This window comes from Mastomys coucha, unplaced genomic scaffold (assembly GCF_008632895.1).
Source record: "Mastomys coucha isolate ucsf_1 unplaced genomic scaffold, UCSF_Mcou_1 pScaffold21, whole genome shotgun sequence".
Taxonomy (NCBI): Eukaryota; Metazoa; Chordata; class Mammalia; order Rodentia; family Muridae; genus Mastomys; species Mastomys coucha.
Genome location: NW_022196904.1, coordinates 106599820 through 106615763, shown reverse-complemented (window position 1 = coordinate 106615763; position 15944 = coordinate 106599820). Strand labels below are relative to the sequence as shown.

General features: G+C 45.4%; 1 protein-coding gene across 1 annotated transcript in view; it reads right to left on the bottom strand.

The window, feature by feature from the left end:
- The window catches only part of Xylt1 (xylosyltransferase 1), a 289336-nt gene that overhangs the window by 13260 nt on the left and 260132 nt on the right, over positions 1 to 15944 (bottom strand). The window contains exons 9-10 of the mRNA XM_031388024.1: positions 10048 to 10310; positions 3021 to 3216 (exon numbers count right to left, since the gene is read on the bottom strand). Of these exons, the coding sequence (XP_031243884.1) occupies positions 3021 to 3216; positions 10048 to 10310 (459 nt within the window). The remainder of the gene's footprint in view (positions 1 to 3020; positions 3217 to 10047; positions 10311 to 15944) is intronic.

Below are 15944 nucleotides of genomic sequence, written 5' to 3'. Positions count from 1 at the left end.
GAAGAAGAAGAAGAAGAAGAAGAAGAAGAAGAAGAAGAAGAAGAAGAAGAAGAAGACAAGGAGGAGGAAGAGGAGGAGGAGGAGGAGGAGGAGGAGAAGGAGGAGGAAGAGGACGAGGAGGAAGGGACCATCTGATTACCCAGCTTCTTGAGCCTGAGCAAGCACAGGAATGAACTTCCTTTTGTTCTGCAATATTTGTCACTAGCTGAACTGGCTTTTTCTTCACTCACTACTTGTCTGCCCATCCCAGCAGAATTCAGTTCTATCACAAGAAACACCTGGTCTGGTTTGCTGCTGTCTCTCATGAATCTAGCATATTGTGAATCCTCGGTGAGCATTCCTTTCTCCAGTCAATGGCATGGGCTATCATACTAGAGAAATCTAAGTTGATCATCCATTACTCCATAAGATTCTGAGACTATGCTAATATCAAGCGTATCCTTAACAGTTTGTATGTGGCCCTGTAAGTTTTACCTCCTTCTCTGTACCTTGGTCATTAACTAAGCATGTCTAGAAAAGTTCTACATACAAGGTTAGGGCCTCTGCTTCCTGAATCTGCATTGCTGATGGAGGTCTTGGCTGTCCTCTCACAAGGACTGTAGGACCCATAGTGAAAATATTCACAAACTACTAGCCATGCTGTGGCCAACATCTCTTGTTACTGCCAGAGGTACCCAGTGACCTACCAGCAGGCTGATAAACAAGGAAAGGCCAGGCACAAGGCATTCATCTCTTTAATGGGACATTAATGTCTTCAATGGGCTGCTTGGGCCCCTAGAACAGAATCCAACTGGAGCAGCATCTAATTGCCCTGCTGACTCCAGTAATTTATAGAGCTGGCTGCCATAGCAGTTCAGAGCCAGTCAATCCCCATGGAACCTTTTTTTAAAAACACGAGTTTACAAGACTCTCACCCATGTTTGTTTGACAGGGGAAATCTATTCAGTCATGGGGCAGAACAGAAAGACAGGCCTACAGGGAATGGAGAAGAACCAGCAAGGACATGTAAGCAGGTGCAGTTCCTCTCTCCGTACTCCTAGACCCTCAAGTTCCTGCATATCAAGTTGCTCTTCATCCTTGACCTTGCATTCAGACTCATTTGTGTGGGTCACAATGCCAAGCTCAATCACACTTCCTCTTCCTTCTAGCATTTCCCAGCCCCAGGGCAGTCACATTTATTCAACAGTATTCAGCATCCACTAATGGCATGGCTCTTTTACTAATAATAGTGTGCAGAGTATACAGCAGTGAGTGATAGTAGGGGTCCGGTGTATAAGAAACACATGTTCATAAATCATCAAGATAAAATATGATAAGACAAATTCTAAAAGAGACAATTAAGGAAGTAGCAGGTGTATAATGTTGCTACTGAGATTTGGGGAGAGCAGGGGGGCAGCCAGGGAAGGTGTCTTTGAATTTAAATCAGAATGACTTAAAAAACAAAAGATTGCAAAATATAGAACCGGTGAAAAAGCACTCTAGGTATAGGGACATGACAAACTTGAGTCAAGGATATCTTGTTTGGCAAAGATACAGGAACTGTGAGCAAGAACTAGCATGGTATTGGACAAGGCTAGAAGGGCAAACAGTGACCAGATCATGTGTGGCCTTCTGAGCCTGTCAGCAGGGATGAGGTGACAAGGGTGTACCAGGAAGCTTTCTCCAAAATGAAAAAACATTTCTAAAAGTTGATGTCATTGTAAGTAGAGGGAACAACATTCTATGAATCCATACGTCATATGCTAGCCTGCTTATCCATCTCTGCACAATTCTGTTTACTTATCTACCCATCTATCCATCCACCCATCCATGATCCAACCATACTTCTGTATATATGTCTATACATCAACCTATTTCACATGTCATATCTATCTATCTATCTATCTATCTATCTATCTATCTATCTATTTATCTATCTATCATCTATCTATCAATCATCTATCTGTCTGTCTGTCCATCCATCCATCCATCCATCCATCATCAATCCATCTATCACCAATCTGCCTTGTTGCCTACATATACACTCATTTACATGTCTGTCCATTTGTCATCCATAGGTCCATCTATACATTTGTATGCCCATCCACCCATCTCCATCATTATCCATTCCACTGCCTACATTTCCATCCTTTATCTGTCTGTCCATCTGTCATCCTTTAGTCCATATGCCCATTAAAACACCCACCTATACTCCCATGCCTCCATCCATTGGTTCAACAGTTCACCTAGTTAACAAATAAGCTCCATCCCTCTATCTTTCTTTTCACACACATTTATATGGCCACCAGTCCACATACTCCTAAATGATAGGAGCTAGCCCCTGTGTTAGGAAAGCCGGGCAGTAGTGGCACATGCCTTTAATCCCAGCACTTGGGAGGCAGAGGCAGGTGGATTTCTGAGTTCGAGGCCAGCCTGGCCTACAGAGTGAGTTCCAGGACAGCCAGGGTTATTCAGAGAAACCCTGTCTCAACCCCCACCCCCAACAAAAAAGGAACAAGGGGAAAATAACAGTACAAAATGAGGCATGGTATTTGTGGCCAATGAGATGTGGAATCAATTCTGTGATTTTTTTTTTTTTTTTTTTTTTTTAGTCTTAGCAATTATTTAGAAAATAATTGGATGTCTGTAAGCCTCACTTACCCAATCCATAAAATGGTACTAATGCCCTGACTTTATGAGGAAGCTATTTTGTTCCTGGCTCATTACTAAAACAGGCTTAGAAGAAATAAATGGTTGAGAAGCAAAATTAAGAGAAGAAATTTTACCCAAAAACAATAGACCATGCTTCTAAGCTGATTCTGTTCAAGGTGTTGACACTTCACTACATCTCTGGGTTGTTTACGATGCTGGTTACAGTTTATGGGGCTGGAAACTATCCAGGAACAGAATACACTCATCTTTAAGGCTCTGTAGACATCTTCTTCCTCCATTTCCAGCTCTTAGTGTCAGGTGAGGCACAGAATCTGGCAAGGGAGCTAGCTGCAAGAGATAATTACGACTGACACTGTTTGGCCTCTTACCTCAGAAAACTGAAGCCTCCCAAAGTCACTGGGGGGACTTGCAATCTTGAAGACTTTCTTTGGCATCATCCATGTCTCCAGTGTCTCCAGTTTGCTCACAGCAAGGTTGGTCACATGGTGCTTGATCAGAAAACCCTGGAAGCGGTCAGCAAGGAAGTAGAGGTGGACAGATGCTGGGTGGCCCATTGGGTAGTACCTGAGAACAGGGGAGCAGGCTATGAGATGTGTAGTGTTACCACAAAGCTCCCACACTCCACAGTGGTCTAGCTCCTAGAATAGCTCCCATTTAGCCTATCATAATCTGCATCAATCTGAAAGCTGCTAATCCATGAACCTAGGGTCTTAATACCTGCAAATTCTTTCTTTCTTTCTTTCTTTCTTTTTTTAAACAAGAGTGATAAATGTCAAGCATGCTGACTACAGGAAAGTACAATAAAGAAAAGAAAGCACTGCTTTTGATGCCGCTTCCCATAGGTGATAACACCAATTCACAGATATCAACTGAGCCCTCCGGTGCTGGGTACCAGGGAGTGAGATGATGTCTGGACACTTCTGCTGGTGTCTTTTCCTGTAGCCTCATTTTCTATGCATGTATTTGCATACATGTTACCTTATGTGTGCAGTTTCGTGTGCATGCATGGGGAGGATAACTGTAACCATAGATGTCATTCCTTAGGTGTCTTCCACCTTGCTTTTAGAGGCAGCTTCTATCACTGACCTGTAGTTTGTCCAGTTGGCTAGGCTAGCTGGCCAGTGAGCCCGAGGGGCCTTCCTCTTTCTCCCTCCCTAGTGTTGGAATAACCTGCCACCATGCCTAGCTTTTAAAATCCGAGTTCTGGGACACTGAACTCATGTTCTCCACACTCATGTGGCAGGTACTTTACTGACAGAACTATCTCCCCAGTCCCATGGATACTGTGTAGCTGAAATTGTAACATGTATACTAGGCTCTTACTCCATTGGACTTCCTGCACACGCTCACATGTCTCTGAAAATAAGAACATTGTGTGTGTCTGTGCAGATGAGAGTATGTCACTGTTTTATAGAACCAGTGATCTATCGATGGGGAATAATATTGTAACATATCTGTCATTCTTTTGGAATTCATATCCATTCACTACCCCACACCCCCCCACACACAGGGTAAACTCTTTAAATCTGGTACCTAAGTTTCTCAGGAATACTGATTTATCTTCTCGCTGTTCTCTTCCTCAAGTGGGTGTCGATGAACCCACACTGTTTTTCTTTTTCTAAAAATTACTGCCAACACACACTTGCAAACACCCAGCCTCCCATACGAAGTTTGTTTTAAGTCCTGTGCCTCTGGTCCGCACAGGTCGGCTGGCTAGGTAGGGCTGGAAAACTTAGCGTGGAAGAGGAGGAAGTGGGGAGCAGGAAGCAGAAGGGAAGAGAGAGCCACGGAGATCAGCAACTCTTTACTTGCAAAATAAAAGGCTGTTGCTTCTGCAGTGTGTAAATTGCAAGGCACTAAGAGGCCGCAGCGGCTCCCTAATAACAGCGTTCCACAAATCACTGTGTCCTCTCTGCTAACTGCAGGCTTCCCTCTGCTGCCGATCTGGAGTTTTAAGTCTTTATGTCCAATTAGAATGGCTGGGGAGGCATCCTTCCCGTGTTGACGAGCCTCTCGAAATCACTGCCTTGTTGCTGGGCTGGGCTCTGCAGAAAGAGCCTGCATCACCTTGAGATTGCCAAGTCTTCACAGCCTGTGCTGGCACACCTTTGGTGTGATCATGGTGGGTGGGAAGCCTGGGACACTGTGCTGTTGCAGGTGCTTGGCTGTCTGGCAGTGCTTTCTCAGGTGACAGAGGGATTGGGTGTCTGTGCTGCCTAACATGGTAGCCTCCAGCAACTGCTGAGCCCTTGAAATGTGGGCATAATTTTTAATGCTAGATCACTCATTATTTTTAAATTTAATTTGTGTAAGTGTGGTACATAGATGTGTGTGCATGTGTGAGTGCATTTGTGTGGTGTGTATGTGTGTGTGTGTGTGTGTGTGTGTATAAGCTAAAAGTGATAGAACTTCCCAACTTACTCTTTGAGACAGCGGCATTAAACCCAGAGCTTGCCAAGTAGATAGATCGGATGGCCAGTGAAGCCTGGGATCCTTCTGTCTGCTTCTCAGTGCTGTGACTAAAAGAGCATGCAGCCTCACTTGGCTTTTATGTGGGTGCTGGGAATTTGAACTCTGGTCTTCATTCTTGAGTAGCAAGCATTTTACCCGCTAAACCATATTCCCAGCTTCTTCTTCTTTTTTCTTGTCAGACAAAAATCTCAGGAATCCCAGGAGAGCATCTGAGTTAATACATAGTAGAACATGGCCTTGAAATCCTGACTTTTTTTTCTTTTTCCTTTTCTTTTTTTTTGGTCTCCACTTAACATAGGCTAGGATTATAGATGTGTGCCACCATGCTTGGCTCAATTTTAGTTTGTTTAAATGAAAATGGTCATTTGTGACACTTGGACTCCTTGATACAGCTGTGGAAGTCTGTGTTCACCTGCATGGGTGTCCCCCAAACCTCATGTTTTTAATATTTATTTGTACTGGTAAGAAAGAGTCTATTTTCCAACTCCTGGTCAATAGCAAGTGGAGAGGTGCCATGGCTGTTCTGATGCAGCCTTCTTTGTGTCACCATGAAAGCATGCTTGGGCTAGCCTGTGGGAAGATGTGTCATAGGTAACAGATGAGAGGGATCGAAGTTGTCCTAGTCACACCATTGTGGTTCAGTCAACAGTTCCCAGCTAAGAACTGTAGTTCTGACCTGCAGCTGGCTGTAGACATAGAAAAGAGGCAGGTCCAGACTAGGAAGGGAGATGACCCAGTTGATTCACATACCCACACTAAGGAAAGATTACAAATTCCCCACCCAGGTCTATTTGTTACAAGGTATCCTTACAGCAGTCCACAGGTAATGCGCTGATAATGTTTGTTTTGTGAAGTAGGTATGGCTATAGACAGAGGACACCTTGCAGCCTGGGAGACATAGGAGAAAGTACGTCAATCATACTGAGCGTTGCTGCATGTCAAGAATACAAGCTAGCGAAGGCTGAGTATTGGAGCAATCTATTGTTTATTACTTACCTTTCCTTGCTTTCTTCTGACTGTGTACTTGTGTGTTTCTCTGTGTGTACGTTTTCAGATGACTGTGTATATGTGGGGGTGTTGGGGAGTGTGTGCATAGTGTGTACATAGTGTGCTTATGGAGGTCAGCCTTGGGCACTGTGGTGGTTTGAATATGCTTGACCCATGAAAGTGGCACTATTAGGTGGTGTGGTTTCATTGGAGGAGGTATGGCCTTGTTAGAGGAAGTGCATCACTGTGGAGGCAGGGCTTTGAAGTCTCATATACATGCTTGAGTCTGGTCAGTGTAACACAGTTCCCTTCTACTGCCTGAGGATCAAGATGGAGAACTCTTGGCTCCTCCAGCACCATATCTGCCTGCATGCTGCTGTGTTTCCCACCATGATGATAATGGACTGAACCTCTGAACCTGAAAGCCAGTCCCATTTAAATGTTGTCCTTTATAAGAGTTGCCTTGATCATGTTGCCTCTTCGCAGCAATCAAACTCAAACTGACACAGGCACCTTTTGCCTTTTATTTGAGATGAGGTTTCATTTTGGCTTGGAACTTTGTCAGTTTAGACTAGGCTAGCTGCCTGTAAGCCTCTAGGATCCATCTCTCCTACTCCCGCTCACCGTTGCTGGGATTATAAGCAGGTTTTACAGTGCAGGCTGGAGATCCAAACTCAGACTTCATGTTTGTGAGACAAGAGATTTCCTCACCAAGCTATCTCCAGCAAGGCTTCTGTTGTCTGACTCCACCTTCTTCTGATCTGAGTACTGCCAGAGGCTTTCCAAGCCTCCATGGAGGCTCTACAGGATTCTCTTCACTGTAGTCACAGTGGCTGCCTCCTTACAAGTCACAGGCACTCAATACTTGTTGCTAAACTCAAACCTCTTACCTGGATTTTCAGTTTGTTTGGTTTCCCTAAGCCCAAACCTACCATTTGTTGGCCACTGGTATCTTATCTTGAGCTCCTGAGTGTGTTGACTTCAGATGTGCCTCAGAGCCTTTGCACAGGACATTCTCTCAGCTGGGGATGCTCTTCTACTCTTGTGAGTGTGTGGTGATCTATGCCTTGCCTGTACACTTAATGAGAACTACCTCACAACTCATCAAAGCATTTGTTCTTATCAATAATTTTTTTTCTCTCTCTCTCATGAGCACACTTAGAAACTGTGTGTCTTCACACTAGAATGTGAAGGTAAAGACCTTGGGGTCAGGTCTGTCTGGGTCAGAGGTGAATGTTCCATGCCTACCAAAGAGCCTTGTATACAGTAGGTATTCAAGCAGTGATTGCTGATGAGTGATAACCTCTAGCTTTGTTCTTTTCAAGTACATCTGAGGACCATGTATCTCTAAGGTGTAACACAAAGCTCTCTGCACCTATGGTCAGATTATTCCATCTTTAAGTAATGACAACAGCAGTAATGACCAAGAAAAGGGAAATAGCCAAGAGGCAGTACAATATTTTATAGAATTCACTAGGAACAATTTGTTTGGCCCAAGGTATGTTTCTTCCATCCCTTATTTAAATAAGATGAGCTTCGGGAAAATAGAGCAACATCAAGTTTTGGGTTTCTAGTTGCCTTGAAAAAGCAGATGATTTGGTAGTCATCCTTAAGTTGATGTCTTAACCACATTGGGCAAGAATTGAACCAGGAAGCACAAATGGTCTAGGCTGGTATGTGCAGCGCCTCATGCAGGGCTCATCCTGACATGCAGGGCTCATCCTGACTTGCATGTGCATGAACCTCAGGTGGTCTAGGTTAGTGTACCCAATGCCCCCAGTGGGACTCATGCTAACTCACAAGTAGTATTATTTGCTGGGGTCTGAGTTAAGGTTTTGTAGTTACATATTGGCATCTCAGTCCCTGCATGGTGGATCGGAAATGGCTTCTATTTTCTTGTTCTCCTATGTTTGAATCTGCTCTATCAAACATTTCTGCAAAAGCACATGCATTACTTTATAATGAGAAACTGAATCAATAAGCACTGTTTTATGAAAGGTTGCACCGCAGCCTGGAACTACACAGAGTGCACGAACTGCCCAGATCAGATGAAAGGCACTTGCTATTTCCCTAGATGCCCCATGGGTAGCAATTCATTCTCCTCTGCCTTTTTGGGATAAGGGTTCTTTGTCCTGATTTATTCCCAGCCTCCGATTCATAAATACATGGGTGTGCCCATGGCAAGGCACAAAGCTCCATCACAATAAAAAATGAAGGAGAAAAGCCGAAGGATTCTGGGCCTGAGGCAACTAGATGGCTTGCTTCATTTCAAAGCAAGTACCAGCAGAAAGTTTCAACAACCCCAAATAAATTGGGAGTGTCTTTTGGAATTTCCTATAAGATGATTTATCTTATAGGTTCTAGGAAGCTCATGATTAAGCTGGAAGGACAGTGGCTGGCCAAGTTTAGGACACTGTGCCGTACACCGGGTAGACCATCCGTGGTTCCAAGATTGATATTCTTCCTACAGACTGGACAGGGGGAGAGACACTCACTGACATTGATACTAGGTGGTACAGTCACATGTGAGGTGATGGGCCTATTGGAGGTGATGTCCCTTAGGTTTGAGAGAGATGGTGGGGTATCTGGACTCTGGCCCCAGAGAGGGATTAGGCAACAGTTCATTTGGTAAAAGTGCTTGCCATGTAAGTGTGAAGATCTGAGTTCAGATCCCCAGTACCCACATAAAAAGCAAGAACTGTGTGGCATGTGCCTGTATTGCCAACACTGGGGAGGTGGAGAGAGAAGGACCCCTGAGGTTGCTGGACAGTCTTACTGAATCAGTGAGGGCCAAGTTCAGTGAGAGATGCTTTCTAAATCTCTCTCTCTCTCTCTCTCTCTCTCTTTCTCTCTCTCTCTCTCACACACACACACACCCACACACACAAACACACACAGAGAGAGAGAGAGAGTGGATTGCAAAGGTAGCTCAGCATTAAGAGCTTATAAGATGCTCTTGTAGATGGTGCTGGCTCAGTTCCAAGCACCCAGAACGGGTAGCTCAGACCTGCCTAGAACTACAGCTCCAGGACACCCAGTGCCTTTTTCTGGCCTCCGTGGCTATCTATGCTCTCACACACATATGCCCATACCCACACAAAGACATATGTGCATACACATACACACACTTTTTAAAAATGTGAAAGAAAGTGAGGTGATGGGTGGTAGAGGGGGGCAAGTGGCATTGGTCTGTGGCCTCCACAGTTACATGAATGTGCACACAAGCATTCACCATAACACATCCAAGCTTCTGACAGAGTGGGACTTGATGGTCCTAAAGACTGAGAAAGCTAGACTCTGCAGTGATAGGACAGTAAATAAAGAGCCACAATGAGACAGCATCGAGAGAGGCAGCTAACCAGTTACTATCTCAACCAGAACACTCACTGCTAACCATTGTGATAGCTTATTCAGGGCTACTAGGGTACCAGAATCACATGCAAGCTATTCAAGTGAGGATGTTAATACACACTTGAGAGGGGGCTGTGAGCACTTACTTCCTTTTCATCTTATATATGAAGAAACTGAGGGTGGGAGGATCTGATTTTGCCTAAGATCAGATATAATAGTGCACATCTGTGATCTCAGCATGTAGAAGCTGAGGCTGGAGGATTATTGTGAGCTTAAAGTCAGTCTGGGTGACATAGTATGATACTGTTTGCACAAGAGAAAAACCAAGGAAGACAGGTCAATGGGAGAGAAAAAAGGAAGGAAGGGAGGGAGGGAGGGAGGGAGGGAGGGAGAGGGGGAGTACATGTAAGTAGCATAAACAATGACTATGATTAGGGTCAATATTACAGCTTGTGTTTGGAGGATAAAGGTAAGATAAGAAGCTAGGATAGAGAGAGCCGTGTGGTGATCAGGAGTGGGGTTGGAGGTGGGAGCTTGACATTAGCACCTTGTTCTGCCAGGAACCCAGCCCAGTAAGTGGCTCACCTGCAGCTGTTCTCCCCATCCGTGTGTAGCGATGACTCAGCCCTTCGAAGACCAAGGCGGATGAAGGAATGGTACAGGGTGAGGGCCACATCGCTGAGGCTGTGGATGCCATCTGGTTCATCATAGACATTCTCCCAGTAGGAGCGGAGGCCTGGGGTACCCGCAGGATAGTTCCCGTACAGGTAAGAATCCAGCTGCCCAATGATTTCCTGGTTCACTATGGCTTCGAACTTCCGCGCAAAGAAGGTGGGCCGGGCTGTCTGCTGTGCTCAGGAGAGAAAAAAAAAAAACCTAAGTTTTATTATCAAGCAATTGGGGCTATCTTCATCCTATATCCTTCAAGGAGAGGCAAGGCACTGCCGTAAACCTGCCAGCTTCGAACTCCAACCCTGGGACTCCATGACCTGCTTTCGACTTTATTCTCTACTAAATGGATCATACAGAGAGAGGATGGTGTTGGTATCTGCAAGGCAGCAAAGCATGGTAGGCATTTAGGAAACACCACTCAAATGACTCTGAAATAAATTGAACCCTGGGTGTTCAGTGCCAGCTAGCATTGGCTCCCAGCTTTTTAGAGAAGGTCACTGAGGAGCATCCCAGGATGGATGCATTTTACTTGGCTAGGAGAATGCTTTAAAATCAAATTCACAGGCAATGTTTACAAAGTGGAAGATTTGTAGAAACAACTGTGGCTTCCTTTTAAATAGTGGCTGTTGACCCGGGAAAACCCGGGTCACACTCTGAGGTGGCGATGGTAGGTAAACTGGAATAGCAGCCCATCCCTTTGGACAAAACAAGGGCTCTTCTTTCTGCCATTGTCCAAGTGTCCTCTAGCATCTTAGCTGATTTGTGGGCTCACAGGGGACACTCCAGGAGTGACATTTCATACTCCCTAGGAGCTGGGAGTATGGTACTGTGCACTTGATGGCTTTCCAAGTGGCTCTAGAGAAAAATCCAGTCACTCACATATGGGACTCCACCTTGTCTATGACCCTTCCTCTCTTTTATCCTAATCTTATCCTTTGTCTCAGTTAATCTGGAATTTCAGGACTACAGATCTGCTAGATAACCATTTTACAATAGAAATAAAAAGTTCAATTCATCCAGAAGCTGTTTTCTCAGCGCCAATGAGACTCCATACCACCTCACCTAGGGTAGTGATCAGCTGGGCTGTGGTCTGAGCAAGACTTCTCACAGCTCTTGCCTTTTCTCTACTCAGTCAACAACCCTGGGGATGTCGTTCAGAATTGTAAATCCCAAATGAAGCTCCCGGTTGGTTTTGTTTGCTGTGTGAGATGAGAACTCATGGAAATGGGCCCAGAGGGAGAAGGGTTTGTCCACAGATAGATAGCAAATCAGTGGCTGATCCAGGGTGAAGACTTAGGGTTGAAAGTCAAAGAGACAACGATCTGTGTTGACTAGGGGAGACAGCTCAGCTAGGGAGGTATTTGCTCTGCAAGCATGAGCACCCAAGTTGGATCTCTGGACCCATCACTTACCCAAAAATGCTGAGTAAGTGATGTGTGCCTGTACTCCCAGGACTGTAGAGTTAGAGACAGGTAGATTCTTGGGGCTTGCTGGCCAGCCAGCCTAGCCAAATCCAGGAATTCTGGGTTTACCGAGAGACCGTGCTTCATGGAGAATATTATTAAAATACCTCCTCTAGGGAGACCGATATAAAATCTACTCCCTCTTCATAAGACCTCAATGTCAAACAATTTTAACCTCAATGTCAAAGCAGTGCTCATTCTGGGGGAACCAATGAGTTTATTAGGCTTCCTTACAGATCATGGGTAAGAGTTTAGGGCAGGAGCATGGAAGATGGCCATAGAGCACCAAGCAGAGCTGATGGTTTCATAGCTGCACAGACGGAGCCTCTTCCTGGCAAACTTCCCTAGCCTGTATACTTTGTCCCCTTCCTGAGAGCCCCGGGGCCAAAAGCAACTAGGACAGGACAGAAGGCTAGATACTCAGGTGAGTTCAATTGTGCTGCTGATCCCTCCTGTGCAGTAATGTCAATAGTCCACAGGCTACACCATAACGGTCGTTTGCAAGTAGGCTTAGCTGATCTCATGAAGATGGAGGCTGTTTTGCCTAGAGGACTGAGTTCTACAGCAGACTGTCCAGAGAAACCATAGATGAAACTGGTCTCTATACACACACACACACATACACACACACACACACACTCCACACACATGCAAGCACATTCATGCACACAATGTACAGACTAAAACAAACCGTGAAGCACCCGCCATCCATAAGCATTATGCTATTTCTAAGGCAGGCCTTCACAAACATCTTCAGCAGAGGGCCAAAGAGTAATTATGTAAAGCACTGAAACTTCTCAACTCTGAAGCAAGGATTTATCCAGAGGCAAAATAGTAAATGAACTGTGGAGGCTGCATTCCAACAGAGCTGCGCTTATAAGAGTAGACTGGGCTGACTCTGGTCAGGGAGCTGTGGTGTGCTGACCTACGGCCCAGGACTGCACAAAGAGATAAAGCCCAGCCAGACCAGTCCCTTGAGGAGTTCACTCTGGCCAACTGTTGCTGCGGATCAGACACGGTGGGCCCTTCTGAGGACTAACAGCTGCAGCACAGACACTGCTTGCACAGAGAATAACAAAGGGAATCATGAGTCTCAACACCTAAAGCCTCTGGCAACTCCACCAGGCAGGGTTGTCACCCCCTTCTGCAGACGAGGACATTTATCTCTCAGAGGGAATCGACACTCAGGAAATGCTCACTGCCTAACACTTGCACCGAATCTCACAGCGCCAAACCCTAAGCTCTTCCTACCATATCCCTCTAGGATAGTTTAGTGAGTGAGCAGGAAGCCCTTCGGAGAGAAACATCCTGAAGATGATGAACACTTCATCCCCCATCACCTTCACTTCCTGAGCCCTCCGAGTGTCTGTCTGGAGAGGGACTGGACAGCAATAGGAAGTCAGCCCACTTGAGTCTGTAGCCTCTGCTACTTCCTAAGTGTTTTTGTCTTTAGGCGTGTCACCCATCTGCTTCAACCTTAATTTCCCTGCCTTTGAAATAGGTACAAGCATGAGTTACTTGCATGTGTTCTCAGTTGCTGATGTGGGATCCACCATTGTCACTTAATTTGGCTATCAGGTTCCCTATTGACCTACAGGTTGTCATTTTCTAGGATCAGATAATCTGCTTCATTGTCAAGATGGCTTCCACCTCCATCTACTATTCTCTGACCACAGAATAATCTTCTAGAAGTATACACTTCTTTTGGAAGAATTGATTTGTATGCCTCTGTGTGTGTGTGTGTGTGTGTGTGTGTGTGTGTGTGTGTGAGAGAGAGAGAGAGAGAGAGAGAGAGAGAGAGAGGATATACCACATGTGTATGAGTTCCCAAAGAGGCCAGAAAAGGGTGTGGATCCCCTGAAGCTAAAGTTACAGCTGGATGTGAGCCATTCGACATAGTGTTGAGAACTGAACTTGGGTCCTCCAGAAGAGCAGGAAGCATTCTTAATGGCCAAGCCATCTCTCTAGCCCCAAGGCATGTGTCTATATTTTACCATTCTCTTCTTCAGAGTTCATTGGAAAGAGAACTTTTACTGTTTTTGCTTCTTCAGTTTTGTGAGGTCAAGGTGTTGAAGGATAGCCTTGATCTTTACTTACTGCAAAGGACAGCTGTGTGGATTCAGTTTATTATCTAAGTTAGCTTGGTTTCATTGGAGACCATGATGTGTGTCCCCATATTGGGGTTGGCATACAGATGACACATGCAGGAACACCCTGAGGGGAGCAACACCCTTAAGAACCAGCATACCAAGGCTCTGGGCTGCCATCTCTAAATGCTGACGGTCTGCAGCAAGGGCAGGCATCTTCCTAGACAGAGATATGGGTCACTTTTCTTCTTTTAGGTAGATGAAAGCATCCCCCTTGTAGCTTTCTTTCTCTGTGCATTCTTTCTGCATGAGTGGAGAGTCCCAAACCACCCAAGTCTATGCTTAAGTTAAAGTTAACATGGGTCTGAGGGTCCCCTAGAAGCTCTCAGTGTACCCCCACATATAGGCAGAGAAAGATGCTAAGTGGGGACATTGTGAAGTATGGATGACAACAGAAAAATGGCTGCTTGTTGTGTGTTCAGAGACGCGCAGAACTAATGGAGACTAATGGTAAATTTCCCATATACTCATCTGTCCTTAGCCCTATCAAATTCATTAGCTTCATGGCCATAGAAAAGTGATTTGAATCCCTTTGTGAGCTCAGTTTCCCCACCTATAGAGCAGATGATGCCCAACCTGGCAAAGCCTATGATCACAGAGGCTCATGCCCATAGCTGGTAAAGAATAGATCCAACAGGACAGAATGGAGACCATCTACACAGTCCCTGCCTGATGCTGACATGTAGCTGTGGAGGAGGCTGAGGCTCTGCATCTTGGACAAGCCTCCTGGTAACGGAGATACTGCAAGTGTATGGCAATGTTCCATGGGGCCAGGTTAAGAGACCTGAAGCTGCACAAAGGCAACTTTGACTCTATGCCACCACAGCAAGGGCATCTTGTGACACCATCAGTGTGTGATGCTGCTCTTGCCATCTTTCTGAGAAGCAGGATGTCATTTTCATGTGATGACTATAGTAACTCCTACTACAAAATGCTCTGTTTAAGCATTTTATGGGGGTTTTGTTTCAATTCTGCTAGGAAAGAGGAAGAAACTCAGAGCCTTGCCCCTTCCAGACACCACACTGTCCTGGGGCAGCATACACATTGAGAAGAGATTCCATCTAGAGCAGAACCTGGGGACCAAAGCTCCCTCAGGGCTTGTGGCAAGCAGGTGAGCATTTCCTACCCGCTACTTCCACACTGTTTAGAACAGCACAGTGAAAGGCCATTCAGAGACATCACCTCTTATTTTTCTTTCAAGTGTATAGAACACAGTGGTTTCCCAATCTGGACACTCCTCAGGTTTTTCCAATGTATACGTTGGAAATACAATATTCTAGACTTTGCCAGAGACCAGTGGTTTCCAAGAAGGGACAAGTTTGAACCTAGGTCACATGTCCAGGATGCTGACACCCTTGACAGTTGATGGGTGTAACCACCATCCTGTGGATAGAGACCACAGAGGATGGTCCCCCCCAACACAGTGATCCCATCCCAATGTCAAGAGTGCTGGGGTAAAAAAAAAGAAATCTGCCCTGAATATATTCATGCATATGTCCAGAAAATGTTATTAACAAATATTCAAGGGGATTGTGATTGAGAGAAATGTAGAAGAGATGCTGAGAATGCCGTTGGAAATGAGTTCCTCGAGTTACATCATCTTTGATTGATGTGTGCACAGCCATGAGTCTCCTCTCTCTCTCTCTCTCTCTCCCTCTCCCCTCCCCCTTCCCCTCCCTCTCCCCCCTCCCCCCTCCTTCTCCCTCTCTTTCTGTGTAGTATTTATCTGCATGTGCATGTATGTGTGCAGGTATAAACACCTGTGCATGTGTATATGGAGCTTGGAAGAGGATATTGAGTATCCCTTCTACCCCCACTAGGGCTTCCTGCCTTGAGAGACGTGTTTCACTGAACCTGAAGCTTGCCATTTCCAGCTATTCCCCTGGCCACCACACCTCATGACTCTTCCTGTCTCTCTATTCCTCAGCACTGTGGTTAAACATAGAACCATTCAAGGCTCCTACTATGGGTGCTGTGAAGCCAAAGTCAGGTTCTTGTGTTTGTGGTGCATCTCTCACTCTTCTCCACTGAGCCATCTCTTTAGCCTGAGGTGTGTGATCATGAACAAAGTTTTGGAACCTTCTGCACCTTGGTTTCTTTCTCGCTAATACGGAAGAATCATAATAACAGCAACACACATGTGGCAGAACTATTGGGGGGTTTAATGAGCCAATCTGGGGAGGATGGTTCAGTCACCCAT